This window comes from Pseudorca crassidens, chromosome 10 (assembly GCF_039906515.1).
Source record: "Pseudorca crassidens isolate mPseCra1 chromosome 10, mPseCra1.hap1, whole genome shotgun sequence".
NCBI classification, from domain to species: Eukaryota; Metazoa; Chordata; class Mammalia; order Artiodactyla; family Delphinidae; genus Pseudorca; species Pseudorca crassidens.
Genome location: NC_090305.1, coordinates 383,898 through 400,259, shown reverse-complemented (window position 1 = coordinate 400,259; position 16,362 = coordinate 383,898). Strand labels below are relative to the sequence as shown.

Genomic DNA, 16,362 nt, shown 5'->3' with positions numbered 1-16,362 from the left:
GTGTGGACCTGACCCTTGTTAGGTGAGAATTTCATGGAGTTGAATAATTTATAAAGACTGTTAATAGCAGGGATTTAGTTGGTATCAGGTGATTCTGTGGTACTTTTGATTCTGTTAAGACTATTTAACTTCAGGACTACATGGAGCGCCACGTTGACGAAAAAGCAGTAGGTGGACCGCCATGCCCTTCTTCGCACTGATGAGGCCCCACTGGTGCACCAGGCTGTCCTTTCCAGCTTAGACAGCTCCTGGGCAGATACCTCCCGGTGGTGAACGTAGAACTGTGGCTCGTGACCCTTGCCTTTCAGAGTGAGCGGAAGGCTCCTGGGTGCCTCCCTGGGGCTCAGCTAAGTCTCCACTCAGCCATATATTCCCCCAGAGTTCCAACGTGGAGGCATGAAGTATAAATAAATAAAATGATAAAAACTTCCAAAGGTGACAGGATTTTATTACTAAGTAAAGTATCAAACCAGCATGAAGAATCTAAACCAAAATAAACTTCAAAAAATGCAGTTCTCCAACTCCCTCTCAAAGACTCTGGTGACAGTGACCAGCGTGCCTGTGGAGCACACACTCAGAGGCACACCTGCTCACACACATCCCCCAAGAAGATTGAGGCTACAGTTATTCTTCACTCTTGAAGCCAGTGAGGAAAGATTAAGGTTGACTTGGTCTCCAAGTTACTAAGACTCAGGTGATGCCAGCTTGGTATCCACGGCTCCCTTAGTCTCATCTCACCTTGTCTGTTACTCCCATGTTAAACCTTTTCTTCCCCTAATTAAGGAAAACTCCGTGGTGAGAGAGGTTGAGTGTAACAGGAGGGAACATGGGACCTCCTGGCCGAGGTGCCAGCCTCCGTGTCCAGATGCAGGGTTTCCAGGGGAGATCGTGGAGAGCTGTGTTTTGGACTTGTGTCCCTTGCCCTCTGGGGGAGAATGGGGACAAAGGAGCCAGTAGAGAAGAGGAGGGTGGGCGAGAGCTGCTGGAGGGTGTGACGGGCTTCCCGGCCACCCGGTCAGGGCCCCCGAGCCCAGGTGAGCACCTCCCTCTCCCTGGAGAGAGTGGGCTCCAGGCCTTTGCCAGTTGTGCCCAAGGGGACTGGTCACCTGCAAGGTGAAGGGCTCCAGCGGGCAGTGCTCGTGGGTGGAGGTGGGATGTTGCCCTTGGACAAGGCTGCCTAACTTCTTAAATGAGGCTGTGTCTGTGATAATGTGGCATTGGGACTCTCAGAGAAGTCATCAGACCTGCACACCTTTTCTTCCAGGCTGGGGATAATTTCTCCCACTGAATAAATTTTAGAGACAAAATAATTGTGTGTCCCGTATGGGGGTGGGGAACAATTTCAGTCAGAGGGGAACGAGGTAAAAACGACCAGGATGTTTGCAGGAAACTGTGATCCCTTTGAAGTTGCTGGAGCTTCAGCTTCGAGGATTAGGGTAGCAGAAATGAGTCCTGAGAGAGAAGCAGGTTTGGGAAGTGGAGGGACTTGACCGCAGAGCTTGGACTTCATTCTGCAGGCGGAGCGTGGGCACTGTAAGGGCTGCTCACTCACAAGCCCTCAGTGGGCCGGGTCCTGCCCAGTTCTGTTTGCTCTCAGACACAACTTGCTCACCTCCAGTGTGGAGCCTGACACCTGTGGTAGGTACTTAATTCGTGTTTGAATGAATAGATAAATGAACTGATCGAGAAGTTGACCTTAAAAATGTGGGCAAGAAAGTGAGCTACAGATAAGGGAGTGTCAGGTAGTGTAAGCTTTTCTTGAAATTGATCTAGACGTGGGCATAGAAACATGGATACTATATAGATCTGATTTTATCAGTAGGGGTCATCAGGCATCAGTGTGTCTTAAAACAACTTTCATATAGGTCTTGAACAAAAACCATTGTAACAAGTTGATTTACTGTTTTTAATTTCAGTGTACCCAAATTTTGATTTTTATCTACTGAGTAGGAAATGATTTCATGTTTGGATAGATTTCGTGAAGTATCAACTCAGCCTCTTTAAATCTTATATTCGGGCTTCTCTGGTGGCGCAGTGGTTGAGAGTCCGCCTGCCGATGCAGGGGACACGGGTTCGTGCCCCGGTCCGGGAAGATCCCACATGCCGCAGAGCGGCTGGGCCCGTGAGCCATGGCAGCTGAGCCTGCGCTCCACAACGGGAGAGGCCACAACAGTGAGAGGCCCGCGTACCGCAAAAAAAAAAAAAAAGAAAAAAAAAATCTTATATTCTTTTTTTGATGTAATTTCTGTATTTTAACTAATTTCCTATCTTACATATACAGTCAAAGTTTATATGTTAAGTTAGCTGAGGTGTAGGAAGTATATTTTTTTACACATGCAAACGTAGGCTCCATGATGTATCATGTATCATTGTAATGGTTTGTATTCACGTTTATTACTGTTGGTTACATCTTTGTAGTAATAGCACTCAAAATATATCTCAAACCTTTTCCTCCCTCAGAGGTAAATTTCCCCAGAAGGACTTAGAAATGCTGTTCCCTGGAATGAGTGCTGATTTTACAAGTGAGAACTTTTCGGCTGCCTGGTACCTCATAGAGAACCACTCCAACACCAGGTTAGTGGGTGCTGGGCTGTGTCGTGTGGTTTCACGGGGTGCAGCTCATCAGACTTCAGGTAACGCGGGTTTCCCTCTGGCTTTGCTGCTTAGCAGCCCTTTGACCTCGGGTGAGCTTGTGAACATCTCAGAGTATCTGTTTCCTTATTTATAAAATGGGATCATTAATCAAGAGGACCCCTATTTCCTACTATCATGTTCTTTCTATATGTTTCGTTATTTATGCCACCCATTAAAACTTTGGAGTCTCAGCTGTGTCCTGTGTCTGAATGTGATCCCCCTCCCTACTCAAGTAACAGAATTCTCGAGTGCTGCTTTAAAACGAGGAACACACCTCCTTCCCTGACCAGAGAGCAAAGGAAGATGAGTTATTTATCATTTTGCAAAGACTTGGCTTAAAATTAGCCAAAAAATAAACAAGGGTCATATATCCAATTAAAGTCCTCCTTTGTATCTGCTACGTATAGTTTACCCGCCCTCTGTACAAGAGCAGATCTGTAACTTTTTCGCAAGACTGGCTTAAAACAGTTATATTTAGTAAAAATGTTTTAATAAATCAGTGGCTTAGTGTTTAAAATTTGTATTCTTGAAAAGCCAACTTGTTAAAATATACCTTAGGCGAAATCCTTCCCTCACCTATTGGGATGAAAACCATTATAGAAAACAGGAAAAGTTGGTATATACCTAGAGTAAATTTGGCCTGATAAATTTTTAGAGCAAATGCCTGTCACTTTCTTTGTGGAAGACGGTTCTGAGTTCACATTATAGATGTGCTTTTCTGTCACCATCTCAGGATTGATCTCTGTTCTCTGTGTAGGGCCATCTTGGCATTCAAGAATATAGTTAACATTTTACATAGCCAGATTTTCTTAGCTCAGGTGGAAATAAAACTTCTAAAATACAGAGATCTGACTGTTTTTTCTCTGCCTGAGATATAAAGATGAAATAGTGTGATCTGTTTAGTTATTTAAATTTTGAGTTGACCCCCAGGTTTTCTGTAATTTCACTGTTAATGGCGGGGCCTGGTCATGATGGGCTGAAGAGGACAGCGTGCGCAGCTTGTGTCCAGAGCATAGCAGTGGACGTCCAGGGGGTCCTTCTTAGTCCTGTCACCCAGCACTGCATGGTCCAGGTCTCCACATCTGGGAGACGCTCTTCAAAACTCCTTACCTGGCAAATCCTGTGTGTGATTTGGGTCGATTATAAGAATGTCTCCATGTGTATTTACTTCCCAGGGTTCTGACATATGAGGGCTACAGATCTCCTTGTATAGCTGCTGTAACTTTGGTGTTCATAACATGTAAAGGTTTAGATCTAGGTAAGCATTTGAAAGCTTGGTTTCATCTGATTACATACTGTATCAGTCTGTATCCTTCCAGGGTAGGCTTCAGTATTTCACACTTGATGCATCATCTTCTTGTGGCTTCTTCATTTCACTTCAGTTTTGAACAGCTCAAAATGGCCGTCACCCACCTGAAGAGACAGGCTAACAAGAAGAGCGAGGGCAGCCTGGCGTGCGTGAAAGGGGGACTCAGTACTTTCTTTGAGGCACAGGACGCCCTCTCAGGTAAGGTGACCCCCAGCCATCTGCTGGGGCTTCCCCGCGGACACCAGGCCCTGCACGTACGGAGTGTTTGCAGGCTGTGATGCTGAGGCTGTGTCCCTGGGAGCGGAGCTCTGCAGTGGCCACCAGTCAGTCTTTGCGGCCGGGCTGGAATCTCTTTGAAGGCTTGGTACCTTAAGTATTTGTCCCTGAGGCTTTGCTCACCCATCAGACACGTGTGAAGTAGGAGACCACTTTGCCTCCCCGCAGTGTCTGGTGTCCAGGGACGATAAGGAGTTAAATCCCAAGGGTAGAATTCTAGAATTTTAAAAATCCTTGTACAGCCATCAGTATCTTGCACATGGGACTAATTCTGTAGATGTGACCCATTGTGTGTTTGGTCTGGGAAGAACTGGTGATAACGTGTCCCTTCTTTGTAGCCATCGCCCCACCAGCCCCGCACGGTAGCTAACTCCCTCACCCACATACTCATCCTTACATGTGAAGGAAATGGTATTTAATAGAAATGGTATGGCTTTAGACATTTCAAGGGAAGATGTTGGACAGGTTATTTTATTTTTTTCTTTTTAACTACCTTTAATTAATAAAAATCAAATTATTGTTTATCTAGTAAAAAGTAAGATATATTAAAAAAAAAAGTTAGCCCAATTCTCTTTAAAAACAAAGACACCTATAACTAAGTACCTGTATAGCTAGATACCTATAACCCAAACTGTAGACTAAGAGGCCACACCTTCCTCAATTCAGAAAGACTTAGTTTTTTAAATTAATTTGTATTGTTAAAGTTCGGACGTCCTATTAGCTTTTTTAAAACGCTTCTCCTCCTGGGCCAGACACGCTTGGTTGCCTTTTGACAAGTTAAATGTGCATCTGGTACAGCTCTCTGCACGTAGAAGTTAGGTCTTTGAAGGAGTGAGTTGTGAATGCCTGGGAGGGAGCTGAGAAGTCAGGTAAACTTTGATAAAGTCTCTGTGCCCTGCGTTTTTTGATGGTGTGCTGTGCTGCTTTCTTTGTGCTTATTGATATTCTAAGTTGTCAGTGGTGCTATGTCAGCAGCAGAAACTTGAGCATAAATGAACTGAGTTTAGTGTTCTCGAGTTGAACGAAGTTATCGATATGCCTGGTAGCTGTGCACATGATAATTTGCCATATGTGATTAGCAATTCTCATAACTATTGTAATTACAGTATTTCCTTAGCAAAAACATGCTTGACTTTTCTCTCCATCCTTTTTTTTCTTTTTTTTTTTGCGGTACGTGGGCCTCTCACTGTTGTGGCCTCTCCCATTGCGGAGCACAGGTTCCGGACGCGCAGGCTCAGCAGCCATGGCTCACGGGCCCAGCCTCTCCGCGGCATGTGGGATCTTCCCGGACTGGGGCACGAACCCGAGTCCCCTGCATCGGCAGGCGGACTCTCAACCACTAGTGCCACCAGGGAAGCCCTCCACCCTTTTTTTTTAACATATGTATTTGTAAACACATGTATACTTGTATTCATTTATTTATGGTTTTACTTATGTAAATGGCTTCACTCCTGGCAGATTTCAAGAGATTTTATTTGGTGCATTAAATTTAGTCTCACTTATTAGACATTTGTCCTAGAAGTATACTGGTAATTTAAAGTTTAGCAAAGATGATAATGCTGACCAACTACCAATAAGCGAGTGACTCTGTGGCATATAGAAAATGATTTTAATGGTAAATTAGAAAATTTTAAACATACATATATCTAGCTTTTCTATTTTTTGATGTAAATGTACATTACAAAAAATATTAAACAGACAAATAATCAAGAATGACTTACAACTCTACTGTAGGGATAATCACAGTAACATTTTGATGTATTTCCTTTTGGTCTTTTTTCCCCTCAGCTTATATGAGTGCCTATTAAAAAATTGGAATTATATTGTGTATATAGTTGTGTGTGCTAGAAATCTTTTATATGTTAGGTGGCTCCTCTGAGTAATTATTTTACTATACTTTAGCATTTGATTTGTTTTATTAGTAGCTCTTTAAAAATTTTTTCAACTGTAGTCTTAATTGAAATTGAACTGTAGTTTTAAAAAATGCTTTTTCGGTCAGGTTTTGGTGCTACTGTTATACAGAATCATGTGGATCTGTACGAGTATATGTTCGTACTGTGAAGTGGGTTATGTAGATTAGGAATTATTTGAAATTTGAGAGCATTGATACATTGAAAGAGCTAATAAACTATCTGCTCAGGTAATTAGCTTTACTTTCCTATTATGAAAAATTTCAAGCATGCTAAGAGTAGAGAGAATAGTACCATCACTTCCGTATATACCTATCACCTAGATTTAACAGGTCATATTTTTCCATACTTGCCTCATCGCAGGTTTTGAGGTTGGCTGGTTTGTGTTTTGCTGATCTCAGGCAGCACGACCTTTCTCTCCTGTGCACTTCAGTGTGAGTCCCCTGATAAGGATGTTACGTACTCGACCACAGCCGCGTGACCACAGCTCAGAAAGTTCCAGTAATCCTTCAGTATCATTCAAGGCCCCAAATTCAAATTTCCCCAGTTACACTTACTTGGTTTGTCCAAACCAAGATCCACATAAGACCCAGACAGTTCATTTGTTTGTTTGTTTGTTTTTTTTCAGTCTCTTAAGGCTCTTTTAAACTAGAACAGTCCTTTCACCTTCGCTACCCGTCTTCGTTTTTCTCATGCTATTGATTTGTTGAAGACATGAGGCTGTTTGTCCTGTAGGATATCCCATATTCTGGATTTGACTCATTACTTCCTCATGGTGCCATTAGCTTATTTTACTCTCCATTGTATTGCTGGGACTTACCTGATTGGATACCAGTTAGGATTCAGTTTTGACCCTTGTGGCTACATGTGGTAGTGTGTGCTTCCGATCTTATCCCATCAGGAGACGTTAGTGTCTATTCTTCCTGGAGAGAGACCCTGGGGTGTATATATAGACACTGGCAGTGTGTATATAGATACACTTTTGAAATCTCTGCTTTTTGTGTTTTGTGGATTTTGGTTTGGCTTTCTCCTGAAGTTCTCTATTTCATTAAGATTTTCATGCCTTTTAGAATTACATTATAATTGAAAAGTCATTAAAAATTCATTGTAATAGGCCCTTGTCGCCAGTTTCATTCACGCGTGTGTCCTACTTCTTTGTTTACGTTGATTCTTCAGTTATGCCTTTTCTGTGTTTTTAAAATTTGAAATTTTCCTCTTTGATCTAGTAGTTTGTAGTGGATTTTTGTTTTTTAAAGTTAGTTTCTAGTCTAACTATATTATGAAAAGAAAATGTGTTTCTTGATAGATACCAGTTTTCTGCAACTGCCTGTTCTCTTCAGGGCACACTGATTGGTGTATTATTATCAGTGCCTGATTAATTACTTATGTTATTTAAGTCTAGGTTATTTATAATAAACATGCCAGACAAATCTCCCTCTTTAATTTTGATTCTGTCAGTTTTTCTTTGTATGTAAAACATGTTTCCTTTGTAACTTTTGATGCTTGGATTCTCTTGATACTATATTACACTGTAAGGTAATAATAATAGCTGCAAAATTGGGTACTTCCCAGGACTACCGCAGGTTTGGTGATCAGCGGGAAGAACTCAACAGTTGTGTACTCACAGTTGTGGTTTATTATAGCGAAGGGAGACAACTTAGCTCAGCCTGGGGAAGGGCACCTGGGGTGGGGCCAGGCAGTCCCACCCACAGGGAGCCCTGGTTGTCCTCTTGGGTGGAGTCATGTGGCACCGACCCTCCTGATAGTGATGTGAGATGGTGGCGTGGAGTGTTGCACCCAAGCCTGGGTCTGGAGTTTTTATCGGGACTCTGTCACATAGACACGAGCTGACTCCCAACAGCTGACCTCCATCTCCAGTCCCTCTGCAGATCGAGCCAATGCCAAGTGACCAAAGCCCTTACCATAAACCACGTTGTCAGACTGTGCGGTGCAGCCCCATCACAGAAGATGCTTGAAGAGCTTAGAGGTGACCTTCCAGCAGCCGAGGGCAAAGGCCAACCCCCTCTTTGGGCAAGATTAAATTCTTTACTGTACAGGATTAACATTCCATACCCTTCTTTTTGTATGCATTTGCTTGATGATATTATGCATTAAGTTCCTTTTAACCTTGAGAAATTTTGATTTTGTTTCTCTCTTATAAGCAAGAAATGGTAGGATTTATATTCTTTTATGCCGTTCTGAGAGGTTCTGCCTTTTCATAGAAGAATTTAAGCCATGTACATTTATCATAAGTGAAACTTCTGTACTTTTGTTCTATAATTGTTTTTTTTCATTTTTACCTCTGCTATATGGACCATATTGTTTGCAGATTTGGAAGAAATGGTCTTACATTTTGTTACAGGTTGTCTCTGACTCCTGATGTGCATGACAACAGTTTGTCACATCTGCATTCCTCATGTGCTTTCCTTTTTTCTGGTCTTAATTTAATCTGAAGTCATAGACCTAGCTGCTTTTTTTTTTACCTTTTCTATTTTATGATTCTGTTTCTAGATTTATTCTTGTCTTTTGCATTTAATTTCATATTTACCACAGTTACTTAAAATTTACCATTTATACACATACATTTCATTGGCTTTACTGTTTGTTGCCAGTTGTGTATGTGTCATCTTTCCTCTTCGGATCTTTTGTTTTGTAACTCTTGTGCGTTATCTGTTGAATTCCTGCATGCAGAAGTGTCTCTTGCTTTCATACATGAACAACCTCTTGGCCATAAGAGAATGACTTTTAAAACATTGATTCAGGGTCTTTTAGTGTCACAGAGAGGAAATCCTGAGCCAGAGTAATTCTTTATTACTTGTAGGTGACTTGTTTATTTTTCTCTCTGCCTAAATGCTTAAGATATATTTGTTTAGCCTTAAATTATTTAAAAAAAAAACCCAAAACACCTTTTCAGGGTATATTGGAATGTAGGTCTTGTTTTTATTCCTTTTACCCAACACTTGATGAGCTTTTAGAGCCTATAGACTCACACCTGCAGGCTCTGACACTTTTCTTTCGCTCGGTCAGCTGTCACTCCCTGGGGTGTCTCTGAGAGGCTTCTTCCTCTGCTGCTTCCCTGCACGGTGCCCAGGGGAGGAGCCCTCTGCTAATTTCCCTCCCTCTCCTGCGTGCTGGGTGCTGGGAAATGGTGTTCTTAAACAGTCCTTTCCTTAAAGGGGTGTTGGAGGTGAGAACAGTAGGGGAGACTCTGTAGTCTTGAAGACTTGGGAAAAAGTCTGCAGGTGTGTCATGTCTGGGCCACCCTGTGTTACAGAGTTAGCTGGATAAATACCTTTCTCTGCCCTTTTGATATCAGCCGTGTTCTTCTCTTGACTGTAGTGGACTTTTTTCATACACAGTCCAAGGATTCTTTTCAGTGCATCCCAGTCAGTGTACAGTTGGCAGCAATTACCTTCTCGTATGGCTTTTATTTACCTTTAAGGTTTTATGCTGTTTTCTTTATTCCTTTGTGTACCATGAGTATTTTAATTAGAATTTGGCAAGAAGTGTGTCTGGCATAACTAATCTGCCAATGTTAACCTCGGTGTGTTCATTATTATAGTTTTTTCTTTACCATATCCTGCAAAAATATTCCCAGTAGCGTACTTCCCTTTCCCGTGGCTGTCACCCTGCTGTTCCCTTCCAGGCCTCAAAGCCTTGAAGCCCAGGTTCTCCCCCGTTGCGGTGGTGCCTGTGGGGCCTCCTTACAGGAAAGGCCGGCTGTTCCTCAGTCCCTCTGACCCTCACCTGGCCAATCATTTGTTTTAGTGGCAGGTCCAGCCCCATCAGCTGCTCCTTGTGAGAACAGCTGTGGGCCTGGCCTTCTTTACCATATACGCTAGGTGAGGGGTCGCCGAGGGAGGAGGCCCAGGCAGAGTGGCAGCGCGTACTGCTCAGAACACGCGTGGCCCTCCCTCCGTCCGTGCGTTGCTGCTGCTCCAGGAGCGGGTGCCACTCTGTTGAGGGGTGCAGATAACCTTGGCATGCGCTTATCCAGGACCCACTTTTCTAAGTGGGCTCCTTTGTACCTGCTAGTCTTCGAAGGAGTAGTGGGAATTATGTTGTTATTGTTTTCAGTATAACTGAGGAAGGAGAGAATTCATGGAGTACCCAACCAATTTAGATGTAATTTATGTATGATTTAGCCACTCTGATAAAAATTTGGTAGAGTAAGAAGTAGAGAACTAAATGTTTGAAAAGTTCTATATAAATCTGAGTTATTAATACATCTCAACCTAACCCTGCCTACTGTCCTATCTTAGTATTATCCTCAGAGGTCGGCAACTCGACCAAGTTGGGCCACACCTGTCTTTGTACACGTCAGGAGCTGAACATGCCTGTTTTTCAAGAGTTGTTTAAGAAAACAGGGAGAAGAATGTGTGCCAGAGGCCCCCTGTGGCCCCCAAAGCCCTCAATATTTACAGTGTGTTTCTTACAAAAGTAGTTTGCCAGTCTCTGGTGTAGCCTGAGATGCCTGCCGCACCCAGGCCGGTCACAGCATTCGGTGGTTAGAGCCTGCAGCTAGCTTGTGGGTGGCCGTGTGCCTGACACTCCTGAGGGACTCCACCTGCACTCATGCCTTTCCTTAGTGGTCACCTACTAATGGCGTTATATAAACGCTTACATAAATATTATGAATTCTTAAATTGAAATTAGAAAATTCGATGTCTACATTCTTCTGTCAGAGTTCAATAAAACAAATCATTTCTTTGAATCAGTAGGCAATCTTTCAGTAACTGATTTTTCTTTGAGTAGAACTTGCACATACACTTTTTTGTTTCCCAAATATAGATTTATGGTGTTCAGCTGCTTCACATATTTAAGTTTTAATACATGAGAAACTGTAACAAGCCTGTGACTGTGGACTGAGTTTTTTTTTTTTTTCTTGAGGTTTTCCTGCTTATCAAGGTCACAGTTTTTTTAAATTAATTACTTTATTTTTGGCTGCGTTGGGTCTTTGTTGCGGAGTGCGGGCTTTCTCGTTGTGGTGAGCGGGGGCTACTCTTCTTTGCGGTGCACGGGCATTTCATCGCGGTGGCTTCTCTTGTTGCGGAGCACAGGCTCTAGGCACACGGACTTCAGTAGTTGTGGCGTGAGGGCTCAGTAGTTGTGGCTCGCGGGCTCTAGAGCGCAGGCTCAGTAGTTGTGGCGCAAGGGCTTAGTTGCTCCGTGGCATGTGGGATCTTCCCGGACCAGGGCTCGAACCCGTGTCCCCTGCATTGGCAGGTGGATTCTTAACCACTGCGCCACCAGGGAAGCCCCCAAGTTGCTTATTGAGTTATACTATTTAAAAATGTTTTCAGAGAAAATAAAAGGTCAAGTGACCCAGACCTTGGGTTATTTGCATTAGTTTTCTGGAAAATAGGATTGCCTTTATCAGATCCTAGTGTCTCTGGGTCCTCATGCTGGCTGACAGCCTGACGGGTCTGCTGTGTGGAGATGGGCCCAGGAAGCCGCTTTGTGGCAGAACAGGGCTGTGAGCCATGCAGCAGCCTGGACCTGTGGAGTGGCGAGGGGCCTGTCAGTAGCAGAGAATGTGGCTGGGGACTCATTTAGCGCAGACTCTGACTTAGAAGCAGCATTCGAGCAGAAGCTCTCAGGTGTAACCTCTTAACTGCCACCGATAGACCGGGAGCGGTGACCACCTAATAACATGCCACGTGGCCACTGGCTCCCTTCCAGCCAGGACTGTCAGAAACACAGCAGCCTTTGCTCAGGAGCAGTGCGAACAGATGTGCTTGTTTGAAACATAGGCGTCCTTCTAGTTTCGCTTTTTAATATTTGGGCTTTTTTTATCTCCATTCCTTAAAGATAGGAAAGTTCTTTTCCATTTAACTTAATCAGTTCAAGGTATGTGGAAATGTTTTATGTCATCACATAATCCAAATTTAAAATATTAGATGAATAACTCTTTTCATTCCTGAATCAACCAAGACAATTAAAAATGCAGTAGTTGGTTTTTCCCCCCAAATATATATATTTTTCTTCCTATGAATGTGTTTTTTTCAACAGAGAAGTAATATATTTTTAGAGTTTCATGCAAAATTTGAGGTTGTTTTACAAAAAAGTATAAAAAAGGACAAGATTAAGAGTAGAAACTAATTAAAAGAAGTCGTGGATGTTCAAAGCTCATTTGACCCAGAATTCCCTAACCAGTGAGTCAAGGGAAACCAACTAAATTGTAATTGATTAAAGAAACACACATCAGGTTTTTTTTTTTTTTTTTTTTCCCATCAGTTTTGCTTAGACAGACTTTTTTTCCCTGTAAATCTGCCACTCCTGACTGGTGGGTTGAGGCAGAACCTGTCAGTTCCTTCTAAGGAGGAGTTTGAATGTTAGAGAAGAGCTCATGTCCTGGAGTGCTGCTGCCCTGGAGTCCTGCCGGGATGCTGGGGAGTGAGCTGTCCTGCAGCGGAGTGTGTGCTGGAGCATGTCCGGGAAAGGCATAGAATCCTGGCTGTCTCAGCAGCTGTTATTTTGGAAAGAAGTCTTGTATTTGCAACTGAATGCAGTTCCCCACTGACATAGTAGTTCTGTTGTTCCCAGTTTACAGATGTGGAAACAAAGGCTGAGGGGGTTTGGGTCACCTGTCCATGCAGTGTGGGCAGGATGTGGTGAAGCTTCTTGTCCTGGGATCATACCGCTTGAGCTCAAATTTGGGGTTTGGCTTTGTGACCTTGGTCAACTTATTTAATTTTACTGAGCTGTGGTTTTCCCATCTATGAAATAGAAATAACATTAGAAGCTCATCATTGGCTTCTTACCAGATGTGCGTCGTGCGTTAGAAACTTATCATGGTGCTCTGCTTATGGTCATGTCTCGATAATATTTGCCTTGCTATTTTTATTACTTTTACTGTGTCACAGTTTTGCATTTGCAATTGTATTTGGAGATTTGTTTTGAAATTTTTCTTAATGAGTCACCTGAGCAAGCCTGATCTGCTGTTTAAAGCCTCCTCTTCAGTAGGTAAAAGTTTTTAAATATAAATTAACGCTTTCCTAATACTCTTTATCAGAGTCGTTCAGATGTGCGTCAGTGTTAGCAAACAACTCCAGTGTAATTCGTACATCCACAAATTGACGTATTGGTAGATGTTACTAGATATTTCTTGAGAACCTCCAGGGAAATAATTACAGACTAAATAGAATATGTATAATATGTATTTTGCCATGTTAAATCCCAAGGCTGAAATTAAATATTTTGAGGTTGATAGATATCAAATAGTAGTATTTCTATTTTGTAGTTGGTGAAACTGAGAAATAGAATGACTTTCTTATGGCCAGATATCAAAGATATTAGTTATTTAAGCCTCACTTTTCGTTTTTAATTCAACCGTCTTTACCACTCAGCCTTGGTGATCAGATGATTAAGTATGTGTATTATGTACTATTTTAATAGCATTAAACTACCATGACTTAATACTGGTGTCTGCTGGTTACTTTGCAGAGTTTGTGCAGAGTTTTTGTGTTTGTGCTTCTTTCTAGCACTGAAAATATGACCATTTTTTATGCTGTTTAAAAATGTCATTTTGACGTAATGTTTTCCCACCCATTAAAATAGCCTATATTTTAACTAGATCCTTTTTTCTAGCCATCCATCAGAAACTAGAAGCGGATGGAACGGAAAAAGTTGAAGGATCCATGACGCAGAAACTGGAGAATGTTCTGAACAGTAAGTTTTGTCCTACTACCCAAAACTATTTATGGACTTCATAACACGCTTTGATACAGTTCTTGGACCTGGTTTCACAGAACAAGGCAGTAAGTTGTATTTTAGTATTTATTTCTAAATAGTAGTGATTTAATGAACATAAAGGGAAATAAAAACATTGAAAATGAATGTTCTCTTTCTGTTTGCATTTTATTTATGAGAACTCATCATTTGAAAGCAAGCCAGTGTACTTCTTAAAAAGTAAAATTTGTTACCATAAAGGAGGCCAGAATATAAATAGCATCATCAAAGATAGAAAAATGCTGCAGCAGTAACCAAGATTGTCATTGACCAAAACCTGAAAAAGCATCTTCAAGTACGTGCCATCGTCAATGCTGATAACATCAGCTACTAGAGTGACAGATACCGAGCTGCTGTCTATTTATTTGTGCCTTACCTTTTTCCAAAACAACTTTAAGGCAGCTGCATACTTGAGTGTTTCCAACTCTGAGACATTTTGTAGGAATTGTAGGCCAAGAGAAACTGATACATGCAATTTGAGGCCCTGTCCACCTCCCCTTCTTTTTTCTGACATCTGTACTTGCAGCTACTTATCCTACTGATTTAGAAGAAACTCATCAGATAAATCAATCCCTATGATAATATTAGTGGCTTAAAAGTAAATTATTCTCTTCCACGTATGTAGTAAAAACATCTGACAAGGAGCAGTAACGCCCAGGGGACTCTCCTAGTCTTCAAGTATAAGCATATATAGCATATGATTTCTCCAGGAAGTAGAGTAGGCTCGAGAATAACGGAAACATTTAAGAACCTCGGCATCGGCTCTTTAGTGATTCTATAAATGCAGGACTGTGATAGCAAGTCAGTTTTGCACGTCTAGCTTAATTTAGTCCCATCAGCAAAAGTTTCTGAGCTTTTTTGTAAATATCTATTTGTCATTGACCAAAACCTGAAAAAGGTTTTGGTCAATGACAAATATCTAAACCTGGGGATAGCTCTAATAATAAAAGTGTTTCCTAGAAAGAAGCTTTAATTTGACACAGGCTTTCCTTGGTAGTAGAATTTGAGTACTTGGATTTCATCCCAAAATTTATGAGTTTAACAGCACTTTAAATTTTTTGGTCTCTGGTTGTTGGTATTACTATCATCATCATCACCATTTTGCCTTGGGATTTTACCTCGTTCCTCGTTCTCATCTGAGAACCAAGTCACCAGCTTTGTTCAAATGGCTATATTCTGAATTCAGCCCACGTAAGCATTTACTAAAGCTATTTCTATATTAACATAGACATTTTAAGGTCTTGGATGGATATTTTCTGTTTAGGGATGTTATTTTCCCTGGAGAAGTTGCCATCAAACCATGATATCTGTTTAAAAAAAAGATTGTGTCAGTAACTTTTAAAAGGTGGCTTGTGAGAACAATCTGGCTTAGTAAGTATCTCATTGTATCAGTAGAAGAAAATGGATATTTGCTCAGGTTTGGAAAAAATTCACGATCTGTTTCATGGGTGAGCCCTGGCATAGTACGTTAATGTAATTTTTTTCTTTTCAGTAGTTTAGGTAATTCTCCTTTGGGACTTGTGGTATAAAATTTGTAAGGGAAATGGTTTTACTTCTGTTCCTTTATAAGCACAAACTTTTTCTAGAAATGTGTCCTTTTACCTTTCTACTGAAATTTGCTCTTTTTTGGGTAAAGTTGGCTTAACGTGAGTGTCACTTCTTTGAGACTCAGGACTTTTCTGGGATAAAAATTTCCTGTAGATTATATTCCTTTGTAACAATCCGTTTTTCCTAGACACATTTTTATGTCAACTGGATGTTGATGTTTGCTATCTTAGGGTAAGTCGTGTTAGTTTAGGTCAGCTTGGCGAACATTTGTAAGACTGGTTGTGTCAAGTGCCGTGCTGGGTCCAGCGTCGAGCTTGGAGCTGGGAGGGATGTGGCTGCCGCCCAACAAGCAGGTCCCCTGCCCCGACGGCGTGCCCAGGTCACCGATTCACCGATCTTCAGGAGCTGTACCGCTGGGGAACTGAAACAGAAATTTTGCAGGAGTGCAAATGTAGTCTGGTTTGCTTAAATTATATATTTTTTCTTTTATTTGAATTTCTATTTCTCCATTTATTTATTTATTAGCATCTTTATTGGAGTATAATTGCTTTACAGTGGTGTGTTAGTTTCTGCTGTGTAACAAAGTGAATCAGCTATACGTACACGTATATCCCCATGTCTCCTCCCTCTAGCATCTCCCTCCCACCCTCCCTATCCCACCCCTCTAGGTGGTCACAGAGCACCGAGCTGATCTCCCTGTGCTATGCGGCTGCTTCCCACTAGCATTTGGTCGTGTATATATGTCCATGCCACTCTCTCACTTCGTCCCAGCTTCCCCTTCCCCCTCCCCGTGTCCTCAAGTCCATTCTCTACATCTGCTTAGATTATATTAATGCTTTAATCTTGTGTATAATTACATACTAACTTATGTGCATTTTCCCTGAGTTATTTTAAATGAAAGTTTTTTAAATTTGGGCAACCTTTTCCACTTTGTTTCTAAAGGGTGATGTTGAC

The 16,362-nt window shown here is 41.8% G+C and overlaps 1 protein-coding gene across 5 annotated transcripts in view; it reads left to right on the top strand.

Annotated features, from left to right (window-relative positions):
• The window catches only part of EXOC2 (exocyst complex component 2), a 156,274-nt gene that overhangs the window by 45,909 nt on the left and 94,003 nt on the right, over window positions 1-16,362 (top strand). For all 5 annotated transcript variants that reach the window (XM_067751838.1, XM_067751836.1, XM_067751837.1 and 2 more), the window contains exons 5-7: window positions 2,461-2,574; window positions 4,017-4,141; window positions 13,720-13,800. In XM_067751838.1, the coding sequence (XP_067607939.1) occupies window positions 2,461-2,574; window positions 4,017-4,141; window positions 13,720-13,800 (320 nt within the window). The remainder of the gene's footprint in view (window positions 1-2,460; window positions 2,575-4,016; window positions 4,142-13,719; window positions 13,801-16,362) is intronic.